The following is a 24895-nucleotide window of genomic DNA, read 5'->3' as shown; positions in this document are numbered from 1 at the left end:
CCTGCTCTCCCCCCCCCCCAGGGAGTGCTGGCCGCGCGGCCAGATTCAGACGCCCTGCTCGGCGACGGTCTGGTTCCATCCGCCCATCAGCCACCAAACCCGCCTTCAACACAACCGCACCCCAGCTCAGACTCCCCTCTCCCTCCCCGCCCCCTGACTCCGGCGCTGCTCGTCCCCTCCGCCTCCTTCACCAGCGCACTCTCGCGGCCTGCTCGCCGAGCGCGTGCCAACGACGGGCCGGCCGCTGACCACCGACCCGGTTTCTGCGTACACCAGAACTGCTGCTCGTCTCGGTACCAGATGGCCAAAGAGCAGGGCCGGGATTTTCTACTCATTTACGAAAACTGCTGCTTATCGATTAATGGATTTGTTCAGGGGGCTTTTAAAAAAAAAAACCCATTCCGCACTCCTCCTGTAGCGGCCTGCTATACCGCAGGACTGACTGACAGATGGGCTATTAAGGACGCCTGTGGATGGGGCCTGCTTCCCCTCACACACACCCACTCCTGGCATCGTCCAGCTGTACAGTTACCACAGCCCGGCAACACCATAGCAGACAGATGTTACAACAGCTGTCAACACACTGAAGTTGCTGCTGGTTTTCTCTGCTTTCTGTTCCACCTGAGCAGCAACCAGGCACGAGGGCTGGGTACAGAAACAAGCTCTCCGATTCCTCTTTTTCCAACAGCAGCTTGACCCGTTCCACTCTGGCAATCCGCCTGCAAAGCTCATAAAATGGACGACAATGCGAAACGATACACGTCCCACCTGTTGCCCTTAAAATCATAACTGCTGGAGAAGTCATCGTTTGTCTGTTGCTGAATACAGTGTCTCAGTCAGCGCAGTCTTGTTCTGAATCATGGGGCAGTTGAAATAATTTATGGGCGACGCTCGCAGCACTGGAAGATACAAAGTACGTTCGTATAGCATCTCTCACTCTGTCTCCGTGTCTCAGAGAGCGCCACAGGCGATAAAGCGCTCGGTGGAGGAGTGACTTCAGAGACGCCCAGGCACCCACAGGTGCCGAAGACCTCTGCGATGACCTGTGACCAGGGAGTTTCTCTTCCGGGTCGGCCGGTGACGACCGAATTCAACGGCTTCAACTCCTCCCCAGGAACGGCAGTCGTGGCCATCAGGGGAGAAGGAGCACTGGTCCTTCTGTGCGAGGCTCGTTAACAGCATCGTTTGAGCGCACATCCGAGCACACACCCCCCAACCTCCCACATCCCATGACTCACCATCAACCCCTCAGCTCCCTCAACGCTGATTTTACACCAGCAGGGGATTTCCATAATCGCTTTATCCCTGCGATTTGATCAGCACCTCTCACAAAAAAAGAAGACATTACCCCCAATCGCAACTGTCATGGATTTGCCGAGCAGAGTGTGCTGCTTGCTGCTGATAAGGAGAGGCCATGGCTTGGCACCGCGGCAGCCGGGGGGCAGCGGAGGGCTGGGGCGAGGGGGAGGGGCTGCCGACTCCTGACGTATCCGTCGTTTCCTGAAGGGCCGTCTTGAAGGAAGTCGGCCGCAGCAGCAGGCTCGAGGGTGTTCGTCCGAGGGAAAAAACAACCCTGTGCGTTTCCATTCCTGGGAAAGATTCAGTGCGCTGCACCCCGGCGGGGCTCTGATCACTGCAGCTCACCCAAGAGCCCGCTGGCACATTACAGCAGGAGCCACACGCCCGCCTGTTTCACAGTCCACTAAAATTCATATCGCACGAGAAATCCCAACTTCGAGGCGCCCTTCAAAGATGCAATCTTTCTTATTTTCTCGATTAAAAAAAAAAAACAGCGATAGGAGATATTGACCACCAGCAAATATTCCTGGTTTCTAGGATACTGTATGGGTCTAGTCATGTGAGACCAATAATGAGAAAGTGGGAGAAGGAATAAGTCAACTAATTAATTAATTCTGGGTTCTCGGAGACACTTATAAAACGATTGAGGTTGAGAGATCAATATTGAATCACACATGAACTTTAATTAGCTGCCCGTTCCACATCTATACTGACCAAATCTCATTTGAAATGATCATCTGGCGCTGTCATTATAACCCATAGACGCAGACGAGCCCCATTCTTAATTGCCAGAAGCCTCAGTGTGGCTACAGCGAGGCGCTTACAGTACAAATGCTCATAATGACTTTTCCTGCTTGCCTATAAAGAACATTTCATTCCTCTTCATCCCAGTGTAATACTTCATTAAGATTGAAATGAGCACCTTTATTGCACAGCCAGATTAGCAGACAGATCTCTGTGAAATGTTCCATTTTTCCCCGAGCTCAATTAAAAACACACATACTGTACAAGCAGATTAAGAATATCACGGAGCCTAAAATAGATTGACTGTACGGGGACAGATTAAGGAAGAGGAGCTCAATTTCTGAAAAGGGAACAAAGACAGTTTCTAGATGCTCTGAGCTAATGAGAAAAAGAAGAAGTCCCATTCTGGGTCACTGCGTCTGCTGTAGTTTCAGAACGAGACTGCTGGGCAGCTGAAGTCGCCACATGGTCACCGATGCAAAAGTGAGGCCCACTCTGCAGCCTCAGAGCTGGTGTCTGCTCTGCCCTGACCTCACAGCAGGGCCACAGCCACCACAAGGACATGAATCATTAAAATGATGAAACGCTGTGCCAAAAAAAAAAACCCATCCTGTACATGCAGTATGTATGTGTTTCTGACAGCCTGTATCTGCTCAGAGGCATAAAAGCACATGAAATGAGTAACCCATAGCATCTGTTGCATTTCTAATGTCTCCTGGTATAGACAGGCAGCTCTGGTCCACACGTGGCGCAGTTCACGCTTCTGCGAGAGGGAAAAGGAAATGGGAGCCCCTGTCACACTGTGATCTGTGTCAGTGTTACAGACAGAGACACCGCCCTTGTAGAGCCAGGGTATTAATCACACTGCCAGTCTGGACCGGAGAGCTTTAAAGGAGCCCCCGTCGCACAGACAGAGACACAGCCCTTTTATTGCCCTCACACCACAAGGAAATGAAAAGAAGAGGCTGCACTCAGGCAGCGCATGAGCCTGCAGAGGGACCTGGCTCCCTTCCAACATCACTAAATGCGTAATGAGTCAACTAACCTGATTTTGTCAGCTCAGAGTGCATTAACGGATTGCTCCCCGGTCGCCGTCAGCTCCCTAACATCTGGTCACAGCCGAACCCCTCCAAGTGGGAAGAGCGCGCGGAGCCCGAGGACAGCTCTAGAGGACACCTCGCGAGGACGGGGAGACACCGGCGCACGCATGGCACCCGCCACCTCGCCGCACTCCAGCCGAAACTCCCGCCCGCCTGACGTTCCGCTCCCGAAAACAATCGAGCCTGCAGAGTTGTTGTTTTTCTTAGGACCAGCGGCTGAATTAGCATCACTCAGTGGGCAGACGGGAGACAGACAGAAGGGACGGCCGCCAGGTAGCCGAGCAGGAGAGCACGGAGCGGGCACGCAACCACAGGAGCCCGGCCCCGGGGCCGAGACACGGGAGGGCCCGCAGCCCACCGCGCACGGCCCACCCTGGGGTGCCCCTGCGCGCCCCCCATCAGCCTCTCCCCCCACATCAGCTTCCCGGGTGCATTGTAAGCGAAGCGTGTGCCCATGTCAGATAGTCCCTGTGACAGCCGCCGGCGATTGGCCAGACAGGGGCGTCCGGTAGCCTGTCTGGGGTCTTTGCTGCCTTTGCTTCCTGACAACATGACGTGAGTACCGTCTGCTGCCCTGTGGGAAGGGCCTGACTCTTAAATATTGCAGCGCTCTCCCATCGTGCGCCCACTAAGCTGCTTCCGCATGAGCGCCCCCTGCAGGGGGGCTCCAGGGCCTGCGGCCCCCGATACAGGAGGAATGACATCACCCAGCGAGAGAGCCTGCTCCCGGGGGGGGGAGGGGGTCGGGCACCAGAGCTTTGGCCTGACCTGCTTGGGTGAGGGCCGGCCCCCCGGCCGCAGGACAGAGAGAGGGGAGACCCCCAGGGGCGCAGAAGGACAGGAGAGGCGGACTGTGGCGACTGGACGATCCGAGCCGGAGGGGGCCTCGTCCGCCGCCGTCCCAGCCGAGGTTCCGTCAGAGCCGCCACGAGGAGTTACGAGGGGGCGAGGAGGCAGGGGTCAGAGGTGGCGCCCCGTGAACACCCCGGGTCCCCCCAGGGCTGCCCCCGAGTCGAGGAAAACCAGGTGCTGGAGAAAAATCTCCCGCTCCCCCTTAAAAGCCAGCCAGGAGTCCGTCTCAGGGGGCAAAAGAAGTGTGTATCGCAGGCGCATGGGAGCGAAACACACAGACGCTCGGTGTGTTTTTCTCAAAGCAATTCAACTAGAACAGCCCTTCAATATTCCTGTTATCCGTCACCCTTCCCTGCGCTTACAAGACTGGCAGTGTTCCAAAATCCCGCACATCCTCCTACTCCCTATCTGCTAAAGATAACTTTCAATACAACGGGTTACTTGCAGAGCGGTCTAGAGCTGCACAGCAGCCCTTGTGTCCAGCACTCTTCCAATCCAGTTCAAACCCGTTCTGAATGTCCACCTCCTAAAACGCTGCATCTTCTGCGGGAAAGGTGCGCACTCAGCTCACAGGGACTTTGCTGGAACCCTACGCGCCCGCCTGACCCGCAGTGCCCCGCTAACACGGCCCCGCCAGGGCGGCGGTCGGGTCGCCCGAGGGGCCACACGGCGAGGGCCCTGCGTCGCAGCGAGCGGGTCGCAGCCACAAGTCCGGGACGTCTGCCTCCTGACCCCCCTGAACGCCACCCGGCGCGAGGTGACAGGACTCACGGGCACCCAGAGAGCTGGTTCAGGGCCACCCACCCTCTGAGCCTTGAAGTACCAACAAGGATTCAGAAGCAGTCAGTGAACGTCACACATCAGCGTGCGGTAACTTCAGGCGAGCAGAATTGATCACTGTTATGAAATTAGTAAATGACACTGCTCTGGACAGGGTGCAACCATTCATCCAACTTCGATCCAATTCAGGGCCGGGGGGGAGCTGGAGTCTCTCCCAGCAAGCCGTGGGACCAAGGCAGGGTACCCCCTGGATGGGACGCCAGTCTATTACACACACACACGGACACACACACACACACACACACACACGGACACGGGCACGGACACGTTAACATTTACACCAGGGCCAGTTTTCCCAGAGGCCCATTAAGCCTACCAGCGTGTCTTTGGACCGTGGGAGGAACCCCACGTGCTGTGGGGTGTATACACACACACACACGACCAAGAATGGAAAATGACGCCGTCAGTACCAGCCAGCCGCTAAAGCTCAACATTATCCACGCACCTTTTCGATCTGAAACCCCCCGCGCAAAAAAAAAATCAACTCGCCACTCAAACGCACAAGTATAACGTTACATTAGAAATGCTCTCTAGGCGACGTGGAAAGCGGCACTAACGGCGCGCTAAGAAGTGACCGCAAAAGCAAACTGTTGAATCGCTTTTTCAGTGGAGTATTGCGCCCTCTCCCGGTGGACAGGCAGAACACGCCTAAAAAAGGAGTACGAACGCATTGTTCTTCCGAGTCTAATTGGCTTGCCTGTATAATACAGTACGTCGTGCTAGTGCATTTCGCTATGCGACTGTAAAATTGCAGATTGAGTTCGATATACAGTATGAGAAGCAGCCACTTACGTCCCCCTGCATAATTTGGAGAATAGCGACGTAAACTCCGCAGAGGAGACGGACGGGTCCATTGTATTTCTTCTTTTCAAGAAAAAATGGGATAATGGTTGAGTTATGTGGGCTTTTTTTTTTAAAGAGAACTTAAGTTTGCGAGTCGTTTCGCCCGCCGTCGCCGCGAACACGCAGCTGCGCGCGAGTCGGTTAATTACAAGCCGCAGACTCGCGCTCCTCGCCAAGTTGTAAATTGCCGTCGCCTTAGCAACGGCTCCTCGTGGCAAAGAGCGCTCGTACCTGGGGTGAAGACTTTTCTAATTTGAGATGAACGGGGTATGCATTTGCTTAAATTATCCACTTTAGCTGCATTCACGGGCGGAAAACATCCCTCCTTGAGACGAGGAATGTCAGGAATAATGAGAAAGATGTTGTTTCTTTGTGCAGTAACATATGTTTCAATGACTCGTGTTATTTTTTTTTTTATTGGAAACAACCACGTCACGCCGGAGCGCTACACATTCATTCCGAGAATGTTATATATAGCGGCCCGGTGTGTTATTCAGAGACTCGCTTTGCGGTGAAACACACAATGCTTGACAAAATAACAAGTTATTGACTCAATATTCCATTTAGTGCAGCAGTGACTGGGGGGATAACTGCTCGCACAGTCAGGCCAGGTCTATTTCTGTGCACGCAAGCTGAATGAACGTTTTCAGGGCTTTTATTTCTGAATGCTCCGCTGTTTGGCGCCAGTGTGCGGTGTATTCAATGTCTGCTCTGCGGGGGGTGGGGCTGCTCAGTTTAGTCAATCAGTTGGACTGGAACTGAAAATGGAAAATGCAATATTGCTTCGCCATCCATCCATCCATCCATCCATCATTTTGTATCCAATTCGGGGTCGCTGGGCAGCCAGAGCAGATCCTGGCAAGCAAGAGGCACGAGGCAGGGCACAGCCTAGACAGGGCGTATCCCTCACAGCAGGGCCAACTCTCCCCAGACACCAATGAACCCATCACCACGTCTTTGGACTGTGGCAGGGAACCAGAGCACCTGAAGGAAGCCCAGGAGAACTCAGGGGAACATGCAGACTCCACACAGACAGCACCCCAGCTGCAGAATTGAACCCGGGGCTGCGCGGCACAGCCACTCAAATACCAATGCCCGATACCCAAACTACCAACGATGCGACAAGAGGGCTCTTGTTTGTCTTATCTACTGCGGTCGTCGGGCCGTGTTAACACCCGTCCGTTTCTGGATCAGGTGAAGCCCGCTCTCATCCGATCCCGGAAGCTCGGCAGGCCAGGGTCTGGTCAGTCCTGGGAGACCTGCGAGACGCCTAGAGGAAACCAGGGTGCTGCAGTAAGTGGTGGTATTGGTGGACCAGTAGGGGGCGCTGTCCCCTCCGCACCAGTAGCCCCAGTATGGTGACTGGAGACCACTGTGCTGCAGGAGGCGCCCTCCTTCAGCTCCTAAAGCGAGGAGCTGGCGGCTTGGTCACTAAAGATCGGCCACACTGTCCGCAGGAGTCGGCGGGGGGGTGTGGCCTCCCATTCCTGACCAGCCAATCTGCAGCATCCTGGCGACTGGGGTGAATCTCCTCCTGTGTGCAAGGCACCCTGGGGTCCCTCAGCGTGACAAGGGCTTTATGAGCGCAAGGGAATTGTCCCCGGTCAACAACGCTTCCGGGCGGAATGTAGGATACAGTATATTCCAAGAAAGGACATGCAAGCAAACGACCCAAATCTCATTTGTCTGCTGCAGCCCACAGAAACGCTCTTGTCTGAAAACGGTTTCTGCTTCACAGACACATCTGTCAGATACGCCTGCCAGGCTGTATGAGGACAAGGGTTGCCAATACGTCCTTGATCCTTCAGAGATATTGAACTTTGCACCTGAAGGAAGCATGTCAAGGATGAATAATGCAGGCCTATAAAATGACTTTTCAGAGGTCAGGAGGATGATTATCAAAGTGGTATCAGCCACACTTACTGTCTTTAAATGTTTTTTTTCCCCCTTCGGAATTCTCCAATGCTGCATCAAGCAAATAAAATGGATAGGCAAAGGAGATATTGTAGAAGAAGAAGAATGTTTTCTTATATGATGTACAGTGATGAAGGGAGGCACTGTGGTCCAATGGCTAGCATTGCTGTCCTGCAGCACTGCGGACCTGGGTTCACTTCTGGACCTGGGGCGGTGTCCGTGTGGAGTCTGCATGTTCTGCCTGTGTTTGTGTGGGTTTCCCTCGGGTGCTCTGGTTTCCTCCCACAATCCGAAGACACACTGGTTGGTTAATTGGCTTCTGGGAAAATCAGTCCTGGTGTGAGTGTGTGGGGCTGGTGCCCTGTCCAGGGTGTGTGAGTATGTGTGTGTCCTGTGATGGACTGGTGTCCTGTCCAGGGTGTGTGAGTGTGTGTGTCCTGTGATGGACTGCTGTCCTGTCCAGGGTGTGTGAGTGTGTGTGTCCTGTGATGAACTGGTGCCCTGTCCAGGGTGCACCCTGCCTCGTGCCCGTTGCTTTCTGGGATAGGCTCCAGCTCCCCAGCCATCCTGAATAGAAAGAAGCAGTAAGGACCTGGGTTGACGGGCAATGTTAACAACCCATAACAGATCACTTCCAGACGTCTTTATGTGACTGGGCTGGCCAGCTCAAGATCCCTGTGAACCGAGTGGGTTTGAAGGACAGATGCAATTGGCAACACTACGCATCTTCACCAGGAATTTACTGGTTTTGCCCTCGAATCTGCAGGATCTATATTTACATAAGAATGTTGAACAGTTACAAACGAGAGCAGCCAATCAGCCCATCCAGCCCTGTCTGGTAGCTTATACCCTAATTGATCCCAACATCTCACCCAGTTGTTTTTTAAACAGGTCAGATTCGCAGCTTCAACAACATGGCTGGGCGGCTTGTTCCACACCCCCACCACCCTTTGAGTAAAGACGTGCTTGGTCTCGGTTTTGAAACTGTTTTGCTGTTGATTCAAAAGAAATCCACCGAGTTGACTCTGTTAGTGCCTTTGAGGATTGGGAACGCTTGAATCATTTCCCCTCGGAGGCTCTGTTCAAGAATAAGAGGGTTCGGTTCCTTCTGCTGGTCAGCGCCGGACATTCCCTCAAGCCCCCAGAATGAATCCAGTTGCTCTGCTCTCCAGGCACTTCAGTCCAGCAGCACAGTTCAAATTAAGAGCCTGCTCCCACCTCTCTGCCCGGAGATTCTTGCCTTATCTTTACTGTAGCTCACGCCGAACTCACTCCACAATTAATCTCTCTGCAACCGAACTGTTGCCTTTTCCTGTAGAACCAAACTGCAGCACCTACACAGTGATTTCAGGGGCAGGAGCATTGTAATGACAGAACAGAAGGCTGTTTTCTGCTTGACAGATTTCCCGTGTCCATATGGAGAGGTCCTCAGACGATGCTGTTTTGGAGAGTCTGGAACACTGACATCTCTGGTTTTGGCAGAAAGTGCAGTGAAATGAGCATATTCACAACTAATGGTGCTGTCAAGGCAAGTCAGACACTTGTAATGATGAAGCAGCAGAGCATCAATTCGTAGCATAAGATCCATTTCTGATCCAGGGAAATAAACAGGCAGATTGTATTTAAAATAATACCGATATGTGCTGTAGGCTCAGCACTACAGTATATCACATTACTATACATATAGCATTCTGTTAATGGCGTTAGAAGAGACATGCTGTATATAGAAATCTTTGTCTTGTGTGTTCGAGGACTGAGAAACATGGTTGGATTTATAAACTTTTCAAATAATAACAACAACGTCCTTGGAATTCTGAGTGCCTAAATATCTCAGATACGAATTCCGGAGTTTTAAAGGTATTCTTGTTAAGAAATGACAGTCACTAACAAGCCCCAGATTCACACAGATGGTGACTACTACATTAAAAGCTTTACCAATATATTCAGCTGAGTAAGTCTCTGGGCACCAGACAGGAACTTAACAGGGTTCTGTAGTTCATTAAGGGCAAAGCGACCCTCATACTAACTGGCTTCCACACCTCCGCACCACATGGGAATCGATCCACTCAAGAATTACAGAGAACAACATTAAAGGAAGACATGACAGCTCCAGGAACTTTTTAATCAAGTAAAGCAATTTAATGATGTCGTTGTGGCTTTATCATCACAAGCACAATGCTGAAGGCAATTTTAAATAAACGGAGCTATTAAGTGAGGATTGCAAATGTAGCACCCACTGTAGTGCGGAAAGCAAAGGGTCTTTTCCAAGCCATGGAAAAGTTTAATCTCAGGTGGATCTCAGGAACGTTTTGTACGTTTAGAGGTTGTCGATATACTTTGATAACATGACTGTGAAGGGCTCTGAGTCTCCAGCTGTGCTGGGATGAGCTGCACCCCCTTTGCTTGACTGAGTTCAAACTGCAGCTGCAGTGCAGGGTCTGTACATCTGTGTCTCCTGTGATGCTGTGGATGAATAAGGCATATGAAGAGAGCCTGCATCTATCTCTACATTCCCAGAGATTTCTGAAATGGTGCTGGAATGTCTATTAAGCATGCGCCTGTGTTTGAACATACTGAGTTTCTTATGCTTCTTACTTGGTGAGACGTTTGGCTTAAGAGAGCAACTCATGCAGGAAGACACCATCACAACCTCAGAATAATCCCAGTCTTTCTCAAACAGACTCCCCACGCCAATACACAAACATGCATGTACACACAGATACAAACATACACCTGCAGTACATTCACACAAACACACACACAAACATGCATGTACACACAAACACTCACACATAGACACAAAAGCACACAAACATGGACATACTGTATACACACTCGTACATACATGTACACACACAAGCATGCTCTCACACATAAGTATGCAAGTACACACATTCACTCACACATGCATGTACTCACACACAAAAAACATGCATGTACACATCCATAAAATCACACAAACTCATAAATATCCTTGTATCCTTGTACACACTCATATACAGTATATGCATATTCTCTCACACACTAAAATGCATGTATACACTCATAAATTCTCGTGCACTTAAATATCCTTGTACATACAGTACTCATATATATGCATATTCTTTCATACACAAACATGCATGTACACCCACATGCACACATACTGTACATTTACATACCCAGAGACACAAACATTTAGCTGCACATAATCAAACAGGCATGTACAGAAACACACAAGCATGCACACACAGAGACACGTGCACACTAGGACAGTACACGCTGTACAACACAGTGAAATCTGTTTTCAAATGCAGCAGCATGCAGCTCCGCCCCCAGTACCCACTCTTCCTTTCCTAACAGATGTGTAATGTTTTTATACACGGCTCTTGGCATCCATGAGGCCAACAGAAGGGAATTGCATGCAGCACATAGCGAAAGCGCACAGGGCAGTGTTCAGGCCATCCTCCTCCACAGCTCTAGCTTGTGTCTGCTGAAACAGAGACAGAAAGACTGATGTCAGACACGTCACAACACACAGCCTTCCTCCTTCCCGAGAAGGAACAGCCGCCGTCAGGAGCCCAGGTCAAATTTGCACAGGATGGAGGATCCTGGTGGTGATTTAAGCCAGGCTTGTGTAACAGTTTTGGACAGACAGTCAGTGCGTGTGGGATTTGTGTAACACATGAGGAAAACTATCGTGTTAGATTTAAGGCTCAATATTCCACTGGGATGCTATTTGACCATTAATCCAAAACACAAGATCAGGACAACCTCCTACATTAAGAAAGTCATTCATTCAGAAATAATTCCCTACATTCCTGCAGAACTCTTTATATCAAAGAACCCCAAACACTGCACATACAGGAGTGGATCCACTTCATCCACCACTGGGGTGCAACCCCATGTCCCAGAATCATGTGGCCCCTGGGTGACACGCAGCAGCCCCACAGCATTTCCCAGAGATCTCTGAAATGGTGTAGGAATGTCTATTAAACATGTGCCTGTGTTTGAACATACTGAGTTTCTCATCCTTCTTGTGTCTCTTACTCAGTGAGCAGTTTGGCCTAAGAAAGCAACTCATGCAGGAAGGCACCATCAAAACCTCAGAAGAGTCCCAGTCAGGGGAATCAGAACAGATCAGGGGCAGGAGAGAGAAACTTGAATTAAAGGGGAGCTTTAGGGAGTCCAGACATTACAAGCCGAGAGAGGAAATTAGCCCGGTCGATGGAGTTGACAGCCCTGCCATCACAAATTTGGCTAATGAATTGAAATTCTCATTCAAAGAAGGCAGCACAATGTCCCTGAGCTTGGTCACCACACTGGGGCGTTGGCTTGGGAATTTTGGTCAGAGGAAAGAGCGCCACCTACTGGTCCACCAGCATCACTTACAGCAGCCAGCTGGTTCTGAACAGGAAGGGGACGCAGGACAGTGGTGTGCACTCCTACGCCCGCCTCTGTGGTGTCTCTTCTCTGGAACTAACACACCAAGCTGTGGACACCTGTGTGAACGGTACCCCAGGGGTTCTCACCTTCCCCCGAGACAGCATCTTCGACATCCTCCCCCGCAGCCTGGGTCTTCTTGCTCAGATGACGCACCACAGCCGTGGCGTGGAAGGCTCTCTGCGGAGAAAAACACAGGCCGTGGCAGGTCTTAAAAGACGACTTAAAAGAGCAGCTAAACCGCCTCGCCTGCAGCTCGGTCCCCCTGGTCCCTTGGTCCTGGTAATGAAGCAGTCAAGCTTTTATCCTGCACCTGACGTGACTCAAACTAGACGTCCCAGCTTTCACACAGCGGTCAGAGGGGGGTGGAGGCTGCTGCGAGTTCAGCTACAGTTCACATCCCTCCCCCGGGTCATTTTGAGGGCATCCGGCTGGAAAGGTTCTGACCACTAGGTGGCACTAGAATCTCGTGAGCAGATTCAAGGGGAGTCCATGAGTGAGAACAGCTGTCGGAGACAGAGGACAGGCCCTTGGCCAGTCCACCTGTCCCAGAGACTGGACAATAGCTGTGTGCACCAGCACAAACAGGCCCCGGCCACCTTCAACCCCCAAAAAGCAGAGCACGTCCCAGCATCGCGTGAGCCGGGAGAGCCACCGGAGACGTCCGTCCAGGGGGCTGGCCGGCCAGCGACAGCCCCGGCAAACGCGCTCTCACCTTCCACTGGCTCCTGGCAAAGTTCTTCTGGATCTGCTCGCTGACGGACTCGTGGATGTTCTTCTCCAGAGCCGCGCTGCCGGAGATCCTGCGGGACAGCAAGAGTGCAGCTCACTCCGGGAGCGCCGGCCGCGGCTCAGCCCGGTGGAGCCAGGGCAGACGCACCGCGAAGCCTGCAGAGGTGCAGCACGGGCACAGCGCATGGGGGGCCAGCGGGCATGCAGGACGCCGGAGTGGGAAAACCGCAGGCACTCACACTGTGCTGCCGGAGCGCCCTGCTGCTGGCGCCGGCGCCTGTGGTGACTTCCTCTCGGGGCAGATCTGCCTCCTGCTGCCTCACGGACTTTGAAACACACGTTTGAGAGGCCTGGCAGCAGCCAGGTTCACTCCCACCTCCGCGGTCCTATCTCCTCCCCAATTTCTGGCCTCATTTCCTGAATAAAAAACCTCTAAATGCCGTACGTCAGCCCTTCTACGTCTGCACTGCGCCCAAACACTCACTAAAACATCCTCAGAGGCGGCATCTGGTTTTTGGGAGCTGTTATTCCAAGCGAACCAGAATGTGGCATGCCCTGAATATTCAATATAAATATTGAATAACCTTCTGCAGGTCTTTTTTAAAAATAGAAACGCACACTTCTGCATTCAGCGGTACTTCTGCATTCACTGTGGAGCAGCAGAGGGCAGAAAGGCCCGGTGAAGTCGTGGCAACAGTATGGCAAAGCCAAGAGACGGGCATTAGAGGAGGCCTCTGGGTAAAGCCCAGGAAACGCATGGTGTGAACAGAGGGAGACGGCATGGGGCGGGGGGGGGGTGGGGGGCGTTACCATGGGTGCCTCAGTGCCTGCTCACAGGTGAAGCGCTTCTCGGGGTCTCTCTGCAGCAGGTGCGAGATGAAGTCTTTGGCTGTGTAGCAACACACACAAAAGAAGGCTCATGACAACGACAGCAACAATAACCCCTTGCAATGCTATAGCTCTCCCAATTCCAAATATGTCGCAATTCCAAACTCTGAAAAAATCTGAGTCTGTTGCTGACACAAGCGAAACCCAGAAGCGGGTTTGTCTCACAGCATCAATCCGAGCTCCTGGTCTGTAGCGAGGGAAAAGACACTCGTTCCAGGTTCCAGGCTCTCAGAACGACATCCTTATTAATTGCTCTTCAGGAAACTGCCCGGCTCAGCCTCCTGCTCGCTCTGTGAATCATTGCTCAAGGGCTGCGGCAGTTCTGTCCATTTCAAACCGCACGCTAAGCGATAAACATGCAGGCCATCTCATGGCCGAGGAAACGATTCCCTCTCTACAGCGGCCTGATCCGCTTCGGGTTTTACAAGCTGCTGAACCGTGCACAAGCTAAGATCTTGCAAAATAGCAGAGAGGCAAAATATTTACTTTATTTCCATTCATCTAGCCTAAGCAGATGTCATCAAAATAAGTAAACAATTAAAACTTTGTCTGCTGTATAACTGGAGTCTTTTACCCCAAACTGTATGTACAGTAGTTCAGCTCTGTCTCCCCTATTTACATGAAGCACGTACTTCAGAGGAAACTGCTTGGAAAAGTGTTTAAACCTTTTATTATCTCCCTCTCACTTCTCCTCTTTCTCTACTCGATATCCCACCACAGTGATGGGATTTTCTGAAGGGGAAAAAACAAGCAACAGCTTGATTGAGCCTAGCACATACAAAATGTTCATTTTACAGAGTCTTTATAGACACAGATATAAGGGATTTGGCTCATTTTGCATGCCAGGAAACCTAATTCAGACGTGGGAGGATAAAGCTTTTAGCAAATTGCCTTGATTAGATAATTCATCAGCTGATTGGTTAATTGAGTCCACATCCAAATCCAAATTCCAAAGATATGAGGATGACAGGGATGCCCAATTATAGTCCTGCAGAGCAGGCATGCCTGAGGAGTTTCCAGGTCTATATAAAACAGCAGAAACTGAAGAACTGGTTGACGCTGTGAAACTGGTCCAACTGAACAAATCATGAGCTGATCAAGGTCATTAGGAGCTCAGCTGGGCTCAGAACCTGCACACGAACCTGCTTTCAGGACCAGGAGTGGAGATCCTTCCATTGTATTTCGAGCAAGCAAACCCAGACTAACACATTTACAGTAAGCCCTAGCATCTGCCCTTTCCTTTTGGAAAGTACTTGAAGAGAACGGGGATCAGTCCAGAAGGAATGCCATGGGGAACATAAGACACAGTGACCTCCGGCACCTGATTCTGAAATATCGTCCCAGTAGGGGGAGTCGAACTCGTACTCCGCCTTCACAATCTGCTGGTAGAGCTTGGTGTCGTTCTCGTCGTAAAAGGGAGGGTAGCCACAGAGCCTGTAAGGAAACAGACAGTCAGCTGCTGTGTGTGCTCTGTGCTTCCCACTCTTACCTGCACATCTGCTTTAAAATCAAGCCACCTGCATTTCCCTCATTTCCCTCTTCATGCAATCATTCTACCTTGGACTGAGGAGCTGTGAAAACTGATAAGTGACAAATACTCATCTGGAGTGATGTCACTAGAATTGCACCCCAGGGATCTGAGTAAGGACTACTATTCCAAATTTCTATCAATGATCTGCATTCTAGTGTAGCTTGTAAACTAGCAAACGCTGTGGTGCCTTAAGTGGGACTTCAATCTGAGCACACACCTGGCAGGTAACCAAAACTATAGACATAAAATGCAAAACGCTGAGCTTGATGAAGCTCCCAAATAAAGGCTGAGGTGTGAGTCATGTTTAACATCTGTCTGGCAACGTGGAGAAGTAATAAAAAATGAAATAAAACCAGAGTGTTAGGATACATAATACACACATACTGTCAATACACTGTACACTGGCCAACAACCACAACAACAATAATAAAGGTTTTTTCTTTTTTTCTAGTAAAATTAGTGACCTGAAAGGCTTTGTTAAATCAAGTTTATTTCTTTCTCTAACTTTGATGAACTAACTCACTTAATAACTTTGATAAAGTGCATCCTGATTGCCTCATTAAAGCTATGAGAGTCGATCAGGGGCCGAGTGAAACCTAGTCTGCTGCCCCAACCCTTCTCTTCTGTCTCACTGCGCAGCAACACAGGCTTCAACCTGCTAAAGGGCAGCCGGACCCTCCTGACGATCTGACCAGGAGATCAGAAGATTGGACTCTTACAGGATATAGGAGATGACCCCGACCGCCCACAGGTCCACTTCCTTCCCGTAGGTCTTCTGCTCCAGCAGCTCAGGAGCTGCGAACACAGGGCCAGAGGTCAGCAGAGGTCACGGCACAATGCAGAATGCCCATGATGCTCAGTCGATGGGAAACGATGCTAACGATGCTAACGATGCTGATGATGCGCGCGTGCGCTCAGAGCTCTCAGGCTCTGACAGATAGCGTCTGCAGTGCTGTGGGCCTGCCCGTCTGTGCACTGACCCAATCGATAAGGGTGACCACGGCACCCTGAAGACAACATGACAGATCGGCAGCTCGTGCACCGTGCTGCCAATGAGCAAGACGGAGCCATCCACCCTCGGGACAGATCAGAGAATATCGAGGCCCCGGCTCTGTTTCCTTCTGAAACCCGGAGAGAACACACCCCGCGGGCCCCCCAGGAGAACATTCCTCACCCACGTAGGCTGGGGTCCCACAGGCTGTGGACAGCGCTCCCTGCTCCTCCATCTTGGAGAGGCCGAAATCGCTGATGACGATCTTGGAGTCCTCGAAGGGGGTGTCATACAGCAGGTTCTCTGGCTGCAGGGAGGGGGGACAGAGAGGGAGACAGAGTGGGCCTGATTCTACCTCTCCCACAGTGCCTTGGTTCGCCAGGCATTTCGTCTGGTTGCGGTTTAGTCTGTGCCCTCGCCCTTACCCTCACCCTCACCCTCGTCCTGCATGCGCCAAAGGGAGCTTTCAGATCCTCAAAGCCCAGAGAGCTGGCAATGTGACCGTGGCGGTTCCGAGCGGGCTTGGGCCCTCGCCACTCCACCCCGCCGGTTCGTCCCGCAACACCTGGGGCACGAACCCGGGTCTCTGGCGTAACGCAACAGGGAACCAGCCGAGTGAGCGAAAGGAGACCCCCCCCAGCCCCGGCGGCTGAGGTCCCTGCTACGCGCAGGGAGGGCGATGACGTCACCGTGTCAGAACTTGCTCCGCTACAGCAGCACAGCACAGTTAGACCAGTTCGGGCAGTGGTTAGGATTTCCAGAGACGGGAAAGCCAGATGGTGCTGTCCGAGACCTGGGGTGAGGATCACCTCTCAGGATTCAACCATCCGTGCATTTCCTAAGTGCTTTATCCAATACAGGGTCGCCAGGGAGCTGGAGCCTATCCCAGCAAGCAACAGGCAGGAGGCAGGATGGCAGCCCATCGCGGGGCAGATGCAACACCAGCTCAAACCACGGCCAATTTACCCAGAAGCCCACTAACCTACCAGCACGTCTTCGGACTGTGGGAGAACAAACGGGAGAACAGGAGCACCCGGAGGAATCTCCCGTGAGCCCAGGGCCCCAGCAACACCAGCGAAGGCGCCACTGTGACCCCCTTCCCCAGATTCAGCTGCGCTGGAATTATTTCAGCTTTTCACACCCAGACTGTGTGCTAGGTTCAAAACCGCTCATCTTTGAACAGCAACTCAGTGATGTGAAGGGGGGGGTGTTACCGCAGAAGGAGGGGGGGTGTTACCTCACTCTGTCGGTGGTCCCGAGCTGCTCTCGTACCTTGAGATCCCTGTGCACGATGCCCAGCTCATGGAGGTACTGCACTGCGTCCAGCACCTGCCGAATGACGTGGCTGGCATCTCTCTCGGTGTACATCCCTCTCTCCAGGATTCGGTCCAGCAGCTCTCCCCCAGTAACCCTGGACACCAGACACACAGGGAAACCAGGATCTTCAAAGCCCTGTCCAATAGGCGTTGTACACGACACACACGTCGCCTGGGAAACAGGGGGCTCAAAGAGAGTCGGTGAGATTTTCTAGTTGAAGGAACAGTCCAGGGTTTGAGCACACCAGACTTGGTTCCTGCCGAACATGTCAGCCCAAGGTCACGAGTGGCTCACCCAGTAAAAACAGAAGCCATACCGACATCGCCAGGTCCGAGCCCCGGCTATGCCTATTGGCGACTGTGAGCAGGGTCCCCCAAGCCCTGGTGGGGCCGGGGGTCCCTGTGAGCCAGCAGCACTGTCAATCAAATCTGCGCCGTTCCTCCAACGCCTGCTGACCCTGCTGTGGACGCTCGGGGGCCGGCAGGTTGAGAAATGGAGACTGGAAGGGGCTCACATCTTGCCCACCTCCCCCTGCCCGAGTATAAGAGTCCAGCGAGCTGACTCGCTGGCGTATTTCACTTTCGCCAGCTCTGCCCGCCCTGCAGCTCCCCGGCTCGCCCCTCGTTCAAGAGAGAGGAGGGGGGCGCTAACAGGCCCCTCCACCGTCATTCTGCTCAGGCAGGGGAGTGGCCCCAACAGGGCTGGCCCTTGGAATCGCCCCTCTTCTGAGCCTTAATTAGGCCAGGAGTAGGGGCCACTCTCCCGCTCCCCGCTGCCCTTCAGAGAGCTGCAGGGCTGAGGCTGTGACTGGGGGGCGCAGGAATGATAGCGGGTGATCCCTAGCAGTAAAGCTGGCTCAGTCCAACTCAGGGGGGAATAAGAACTGGGTTTTCATGCAAGGGGGCTGCCCAGACGTTCCAGAGGAGGGGTGCGTGGTGCTCACAGAGTCATGACCAGGTACAGCTGGGAGGGCGTCTCGAAGATGTCCTCCAGGGCCACGATGTTCCCGTGCTGGATTCTGCAGAAACAGGGGAAGAGGCACAAAGAAGGCAGGAAGGTTGACAACGGAGTTAGCAGAATTCCCAAGGCCCCCGGACATTTTGAATTAATATACACCCAGCTCCCCAGCACCAGTCCTTCCGCGGTGACGAGGCAGTGCATCCTGATTGATTATTGATTATTGTTGCCTTAGCAGTCTGTTTTGTCTTACTCCTCATGCTCCCAGGTGGGTCTGTTTTAGGGGACCCCTCTTCAAGTGATGACTCTCAGGAAACAGCACACTACTTCAAGATCTTAAACAGTTCCGTTATTCAGCCATAGAATATTTATTCATTTTAAATATTATGTATTGATTGTAACATACAGTACTAGGAAGAGAACCTTGGGTCAACAGATCCACTGGGTACACGTCAGTGGAGAACCGAGAACAGGAGCTACATCTTTACGCACAGGGTTGTGGGAGTCTGGAACAAACTGCCCAGCCATTTTGTTGAAGCCGATATCCAGGCTTTTTTCAAGAAAAAGCTGCATGAGATCCTGGTGTAGATAAGCTACCAATTACCAGATGGTAGTTGACCAGACGGTAGTTTGTGTGGTAGCAGGATGTAACGGAAGATGTTTGTAACTTGTCTTACGAGCTCTGAGAGCAAGCAAAAGCAATCTGAAGGAGAGGGGAACTGTGGGAGATCCTGAGAGATGCCAAGAGACAATAATAACAATTTGGCCCTATTTCGTTAAAGGAATTAAAATAGAGAACAGAGAGAATAGGGTTAAATGGGATAAAGAGAGAGAAGAGGTTGAACAGGAAGGAGAGGGTTCAAGGAATAGAGAGATAAGGATAGGATGGAGAGTAGGATGTTAATACTTTAAAATTGCTAGAAAAATATATCGCTCATACCATTTATACAGACTATAGCTAATGTGTTAACTTTATACCATCTGCACAGCAGGGCCACCTGGTTGTTTTTACAATGTCATTCCGATGTCGTTCTACCGCGCCAGCGAAGCGCCGTGAGCCGAGAGGAAACAAGAATGTACTGACTTGCGCAGCACCGCGATCTCATTCTCCAGCATAGCTTCCTTGCCCTTTAGCGCCCTCTTCTGGATGCACTTGATGGCCACCAGCTTCTGAGAGCTCTTGTCCTGAGCCAGCCGCACCTCTGAGAAGGAGCCTCTGGAAGAATAATAATATTATCATTATTATATGATTTTATATAGCTCCTTTAAAAGTATCTTCCCAGAGCACTTTACATGAAAAGTAAAAAATACACTGTTAAAAACATAAGAAAACAGCATAAAATGACCTCAAAAGAAACGCAAGGGATTAGAAATGTAGGAGATGCAAGGAGCAGACGTTTGCACATTGTTGGCAGGGAGTTTTAAACACCAAGAGGGAACCTCTTCCACCTGTCATCGTCCAGGGGGTGGCAGGGCTGTCTGAGTCACAGCCTGGGGACGATCACTCGGCTGGACAGATTCCCGTTGGACTGAACCGGCCGTTCAACGGGCTGCCTCAGCCTGCACACGGCCCTGCTGCCCGTTGGGGCGGCGCGAGCCGCAGATCGCCACACGGCGGCAGGAAGGGCACTCACTCCCCCAGCTTCTCCTTCAGGTCGTACACAGCAGAGATGTCCTCCATCGTCTTCCCGTGCTCTGTGATGAGGGGCATCTTCTGGCCGTGGGGCTGTGGCGCGAGCAGACACCTGCAGAAGACACGGGAGGAAGCGTGATGGAACATCAGGAGGAGCCGAGTCTTTCCAGACACACGGTGGGCATAGAGTAGGGCCGACCTCTTACCTCTGAGTTTAGAGTCCCTTTAAAGTCTCATCCAAAGGAAGAGCAGCAAGTTTGGAAATTCGGGTCCAGTGGGAAGAGAGCCACCTACTGGTCCACAAATAACAATCTCATTAGCAGCCTGGCTTTCCTAACAGTACTGACCAGACCCAGCCTGGCCTGCCATCGCTTTAAGAACAGCATGAACCTACTTCTCTCTTTGCTTACAAGCGGCACATGTATGAAAAACTGGTGTGCATGATTCTCTCCTCATCTGCCTGCTGAGATAGCAGCCATTTGCCATGGTAACTAGCTAGAAAAAAAGAGCTCTTGCGTAGATCTCATGAAGACTGTAGTACAGAGCCCTGCCTCATGAAAATGAGCACTCCAAACTCCATCGTTCAGCTTCGAAACCAAACCATGCATGCACCTATAAACCTGAGCGTATGTGTCAGGCCCTGCGGGCCCGGAAAGTTGAATTATAATACTCGTTCTGCAATAATAATGATTAACTCAAATTTGTACTCCTCATTTGAAGTAGGAATTCAAACCACTTTACAAAAAACACTTTTACACTTCCCTGTAATAAAAAACCTGCAAAGCTCTGAGCTGAGCAGTACAGATCAAGATGCTTAGCTAAACACAAAGCAAAGTGTTGTTTTAAGGCTAGTTCTGCAGATAAAACTGAACTGGATGGTGCCTAGTAACAGAGCTATTTGTCATTATCTGTGAAAATAATCAGAAGGAGAAAACCAACATGTCCAACATCGTTGTGCAAGGAAGTGCGTTAGGCAAACTGAGACAAGGTGTACTGAAGCCTGTGTGCCACTAATATATGTCCCCCACTTCCTTCCTTGACCAGGTGACCAGATATCTCCAGGTCCACCCCGGTCCAGCATGTTTCATGTTACCAGTGAATCATTAATTCTGAAAAGCTCTGAAAGATTTAAAGATATTCTTTGAATTCTTTATATAATTTACAGTTTATTTAATACCGAAATCTTCTTCTTCAAGGATAAGAGTTTCCTTAATGGACCAAACTGCTTACTTAATCATTTTGGTAAATTAAAGTGTCCCCAGTCTTTAAAACAGAGTGATTTAGAGTGACCGATTGTCCGGGATCTGGGATTTAGACCATCATTTTCGAGGAGAGCCGTCAAGAAGGACTTTAACTGGCACAGAAAAATACCTACGCAGAAATGACTCAAATGGAATTGTTAAGATCATGAAGGCATGGAGCGTCTTTAAGTTTCGAAAGCCCAGCCAGCCACGCAGACGGACTGGGGTGGGGGTGGGGGTGACACTACAGGACGTGTCAGAAAGGACTGACCTTTTTCCAGCTCCACCTGCAGTCCAGCGCAGAGTGACTGCAGAGCCAAGAGAGCGCGGAGTGTGTCAGGCCCGCATGGCCATCGCAGCTCAATTCAGTCCCATTCAAAGAGCTCGATTACAGTGCTGCCAAACCGGCAGCAATTTACTAGAGATTTTTAATCATAATATGTAACAGTTTGAGTGCAGCAGGAGACACACGGTTTCCCCTTAAAGGCTGCAGGGGCCACACCAGTGCTAGTGACACACGGTTACTGTGCAAAGCCACTGTGTGTCCTTTATTATGGCTGAGACTGAGCTTATTCCTCACTCTGGAATACTCTGGCTCGCTCAGATATCCATTCTGGTGCTACTGCGTATAAAGCAGTCTCTTTACACGGGCTGGTGGTCAAGGAAATACCCCCCTCACACTGTAAGAAACACCCCATGTCATAATGGCCTTCCCCTTTGTCTACGCCAATGAAGACCCCTCACTGTCCGAGTCAGAGCCTTTAGAGTACATGGGGGTGCTGACTGGTGGTTGAGCTGCCACTCCTGGGGTCTCCTCCCCTAACTATCAGCATCGCCCAGATTGCTCCAGTGCAGGAACTGGAGCTGGAGCGTTTGATCAATGCCTTCTAGACTTCCCATTCCCCCTGCCTCCAGATTCCAAAGCTCTGCTTGGTTCCTCTGCAGCAGACCTGGCATCATATTGGTTTATCGACTGCATGATGTCCAGTCCCTGCCTCACGTCCACGTACGACGCATCATAAACTGTATATACACAAACACACAAATGTGTTTTGAACGTACAGTATAGGATGGAATTATTACCATTAAAGGTGCAAAGAGGGGTGTTTAAGTTCCACCCCGGTACCACGATTCCAAAACTTCCTGCAACTCTCTCTCAGCTCGAGCCCCATTCTCTCAAACCCTCAGGATGGGACCCGCCAGTAACCTGCCGTGCAAATCAGCAGAGACTGAGGCAGCAGTGACCGAACGGGCAAGCCACCTCCAGCACAGAAATGCACCCTATACCTCACTCCTCCAGCTCATCAAAAATCAATCTGAAACAGTTTACTGTACCTGTTGAGTGTTGAGACGGCGAAATCCCTCCTGCGTGTGAGCTCAGCGCTCTCTGCAATGGCTTGCTGTTCCCAGCCCCTCTCTTCCTTCCCCCCACCTTCCTTTCTCTCTCACCATTCTTTAATTGAAAATCACATTCTTTCAGTAGCGACCTTGCCCACCCACACATATACAAGAAGCAAGCTGACTTTTTAAAGAGACACCAGGCACGGAGAGGCAGGGACTGAGGCAGCACACACAGGAAAACACACACACACAGGCACATGGGCACGCTGACACACACGCGCATAGACACACAGGCACGCTGACACACACGTGCGCAAGACACAGGCACAGAGGCGCATTGACACACACGGAAAACGACACACAAGCACACAGAAGCACTGACACACACGCAAACACACACACACAGGCACACAGATGCACTGACACACACGCAGTCACACACGCAGGCACATGCAAGCGAGCCTGCAGAGCATCACTCTGAGCTGTTCACTGCCGTCACCCTCTGCGAGCAGTTTCCAGGCAAGTGCTTTGATGCCAGAACCAACAGGAGCAACCTTGAAACCGTTCCAGGCTCTGTCTGCCTAAGAATCGATGCTGCATCTGCCCTGGTTTCAAAAAATGCTATTATATAACACAGGCAAAGGACAAAGGACTCGACACAAATGGATGTGAAAATTCTGCTTTGGGTCCATCAGATCCTGAAGTAGAGTCTGGACACTGTGTCTCTGGGCTGGAAAGAGCAAACTTCAGTAGGTCCAGAATCCTGACCTGTCTTGTGCAAGTGATCACATTACTTTTCAGCTCAGACTTAACCTGGACTTGTCCTGCCTCAGCCCCCAAGCCTGACTTCTTCAGTTACCACAGTGTGCTTCAGTCCTTTCCTGATCTAGGCTGAAGGTTCACTGCTCCCCTTGCTGGACACATGTTCGTAGTCTCTTACTCACTGTGCAGTGCTGAGGGACAGGCTCTTCTATTATGGCTTCACCTCTCTGTCTCCTGGCGTAAGCATGCAGTGCAGGAGCAGACTCACCCAGAATCTCTGCACACCGGACACTTGGGATACGAAACTGCAGCCTTTAGCATAGACTCCAGAGGGGGAGAGTGGGTTAAAAGCCTCACAAGCTGCACACAGTCTTGAGCTATCTTCAGCCCCTTAGATGATGAAGAGCAGAATTTTCTGTTTGATTTTATAGGACGTCTCTTTTCTGGGTGGCAGGACGATTCAGTGTGACTTTGCCTGCTGGTCTGGTGTGTGAGCGCAATCCAGGCCGTCCAGGGAGAGAAGGGTGTCACGGACGTGCACACACATGACAATCCCAGCTCTCGCCAAAGCAGTCGTGACTTCTCACCTGCAGAGCTGCACAGCACAGCTGCTGAGACCACTGCGCTAAAGGCCAAGTCTCAGTCACCAGAGACGTCAGCACCAACCAGGGCCCCAGGAGGTGATGTCTCCGTCAGCAGGAGCCGTAGTGTCAAGTGAGCTCTAGGTCACACACACACACCTGACAGAACCTGGGTCTTAAAACAACAAATTCTATCGACACACCATGTTCGAGCCACACTGCTGAGCTTGAGCCACAGCAGAGATAATGGAACTGCAGCAAAATGCTTTGCATGAAGCAGAGCAGGCACAAACACACACATGTATCAGATATATCCTGGATATGTATGTATTGTATATGAGAGCAGACGCAAAACACACCTGTTTCAGGGGCACGTTAGTCCTGTGATCCACTTGGGACCAGATGGCTGTGCAGACGTTTGGGATGTTGCAGAGGAGTAGTGTAGGAAAATCTGAATAACTCTGCTGTGTCCATTGTCCACTGCAGGGCTGTGTGTACTTAAATGAGAGCTGCCTTTGCTGCCGGAATGATAGCACCTCCTGTCCTGGGGTTCGGCTGGATCATTCACACCACGAGCAAGCGGCAGCAGGGCCTGATTATCCAATAGGCACAGCCGGCCCAGTGCAGGGAGCCTACAAACACAAAAGGCCAATGAAACAATTCTCGAGCGTGTATTTTCGATCTGTATGATAAAAATGGTACACAAAGATCTCTACTTGAATGTAAGAATATATAACCAGGGTAGGCTGCCTGAAAAAAATATTCAAGGTCATTTTGATCTTCTCTATGTAGAACCTGATTCAGCCACAACAGTGCCTCCAGTGCAGGGCTGTGAAACAGAAGTGCCCACAGCCTCCAGGAAGCCTAGTCCAGCCCTGGGCTGCAGAGCCTCCCCAGTTAAACGAGC

General features: G+C 51.3%; 1 protein-coding gene across 4 annotated transcripts; it reads right to left on the bottom strand.

Moving 5' to 3' along the window:
* Positions 1-9706: 9706 nt before the first annotated feature.
* pnck (pregnancy up-regulated nonubiquitous CaM kinase) lies at positions 9707-23119 on the bottom strand. Of its 4 annotated transcripts, none has more exons than XM_088623792.1 (13): positions 22640-23119; positions 20270-20356; positions 20065-20175; positions 19515-19646; positions 18417-18491; positions 17429-17567; positions 16340-16463; positions 15885-15960; positions 14956-15068; positions 13557-13635; positions 12730-12817; positions 12104-12194; positions 9707-11064 (listed from the first exon to the last, which is right to left on the bottom strand). In XM_088623792.1, exons 3-13 carry the CDS (start codon positions 20139-20141, stop codon positions 11051-11053), a joined length of 1008 nt encoding a protein of 335 aa, XP_088479918.1. In that variant the 5' UTR covers positions 20142-20175; positions 20270-20356; positions 22640-23119; the 3' UTR covers positions 9707-11050. The 4 variants fall into 4 exon arrangements, with proteins under 4 accessions (XP_088479918.1, XP_088479917.1, XP_088479916.1 ...); XM_088623791.1 differs by having other exon boundaries at positions 20270-20353; XM_088623790.1 differs by lacking the exon at positions 20270-20356 and having other exon boundaries at positions 22640-23118.
* Between the last annotated feature and the right edge of the window lie 1776 nt (positions 23120-24895).

The sequence above is a fragment of the Lepisosteus platostomus genome, chromosome 3, assembly GCF_059453375.1.
Source record: "Lepisosteus platostomus isolate fLepPlt1 chromosome 3, fLepPlt1.hap1, whole genome shotgun sequence".
In the NCBI taxonomy this organism is placed as follows: Eukaryota; Metazoa; Chordata; class Actinopteri; order Semionotiformes; family Lepisosteidae; genus Lepisosteus; species Lepisosteus platostomus.
Note: the sequence above shows the minus strand (reverse complement) of the source record. Positions and strands in the feature narration are given on the sequence as shown.

Bases quoted from the DNA above. Each gene is read 5' to 3' on its own strand.
- pnck (XM_088623792.1), bottom strand. From the start codon at position 20,141: ATGCCCCTCATCACAGAGCACGGGAAGACGATGGAGGACATCTCTGCT. The intron at 13,636-14,955 runs GTGCCGGAGGTC...GTTGCTACACAG, and splicing joins GGACGATATTTCAGAATCAG to CCAAAGACTTCATCTCGCAC. The intron at 12,818-13,556 runs GTAACGCCCCCC...GCTGTCCCGCAG, and splicing joins CAGGCACTGAGGCACCCATG to GATCTCCGGCAGCGCGGCTC.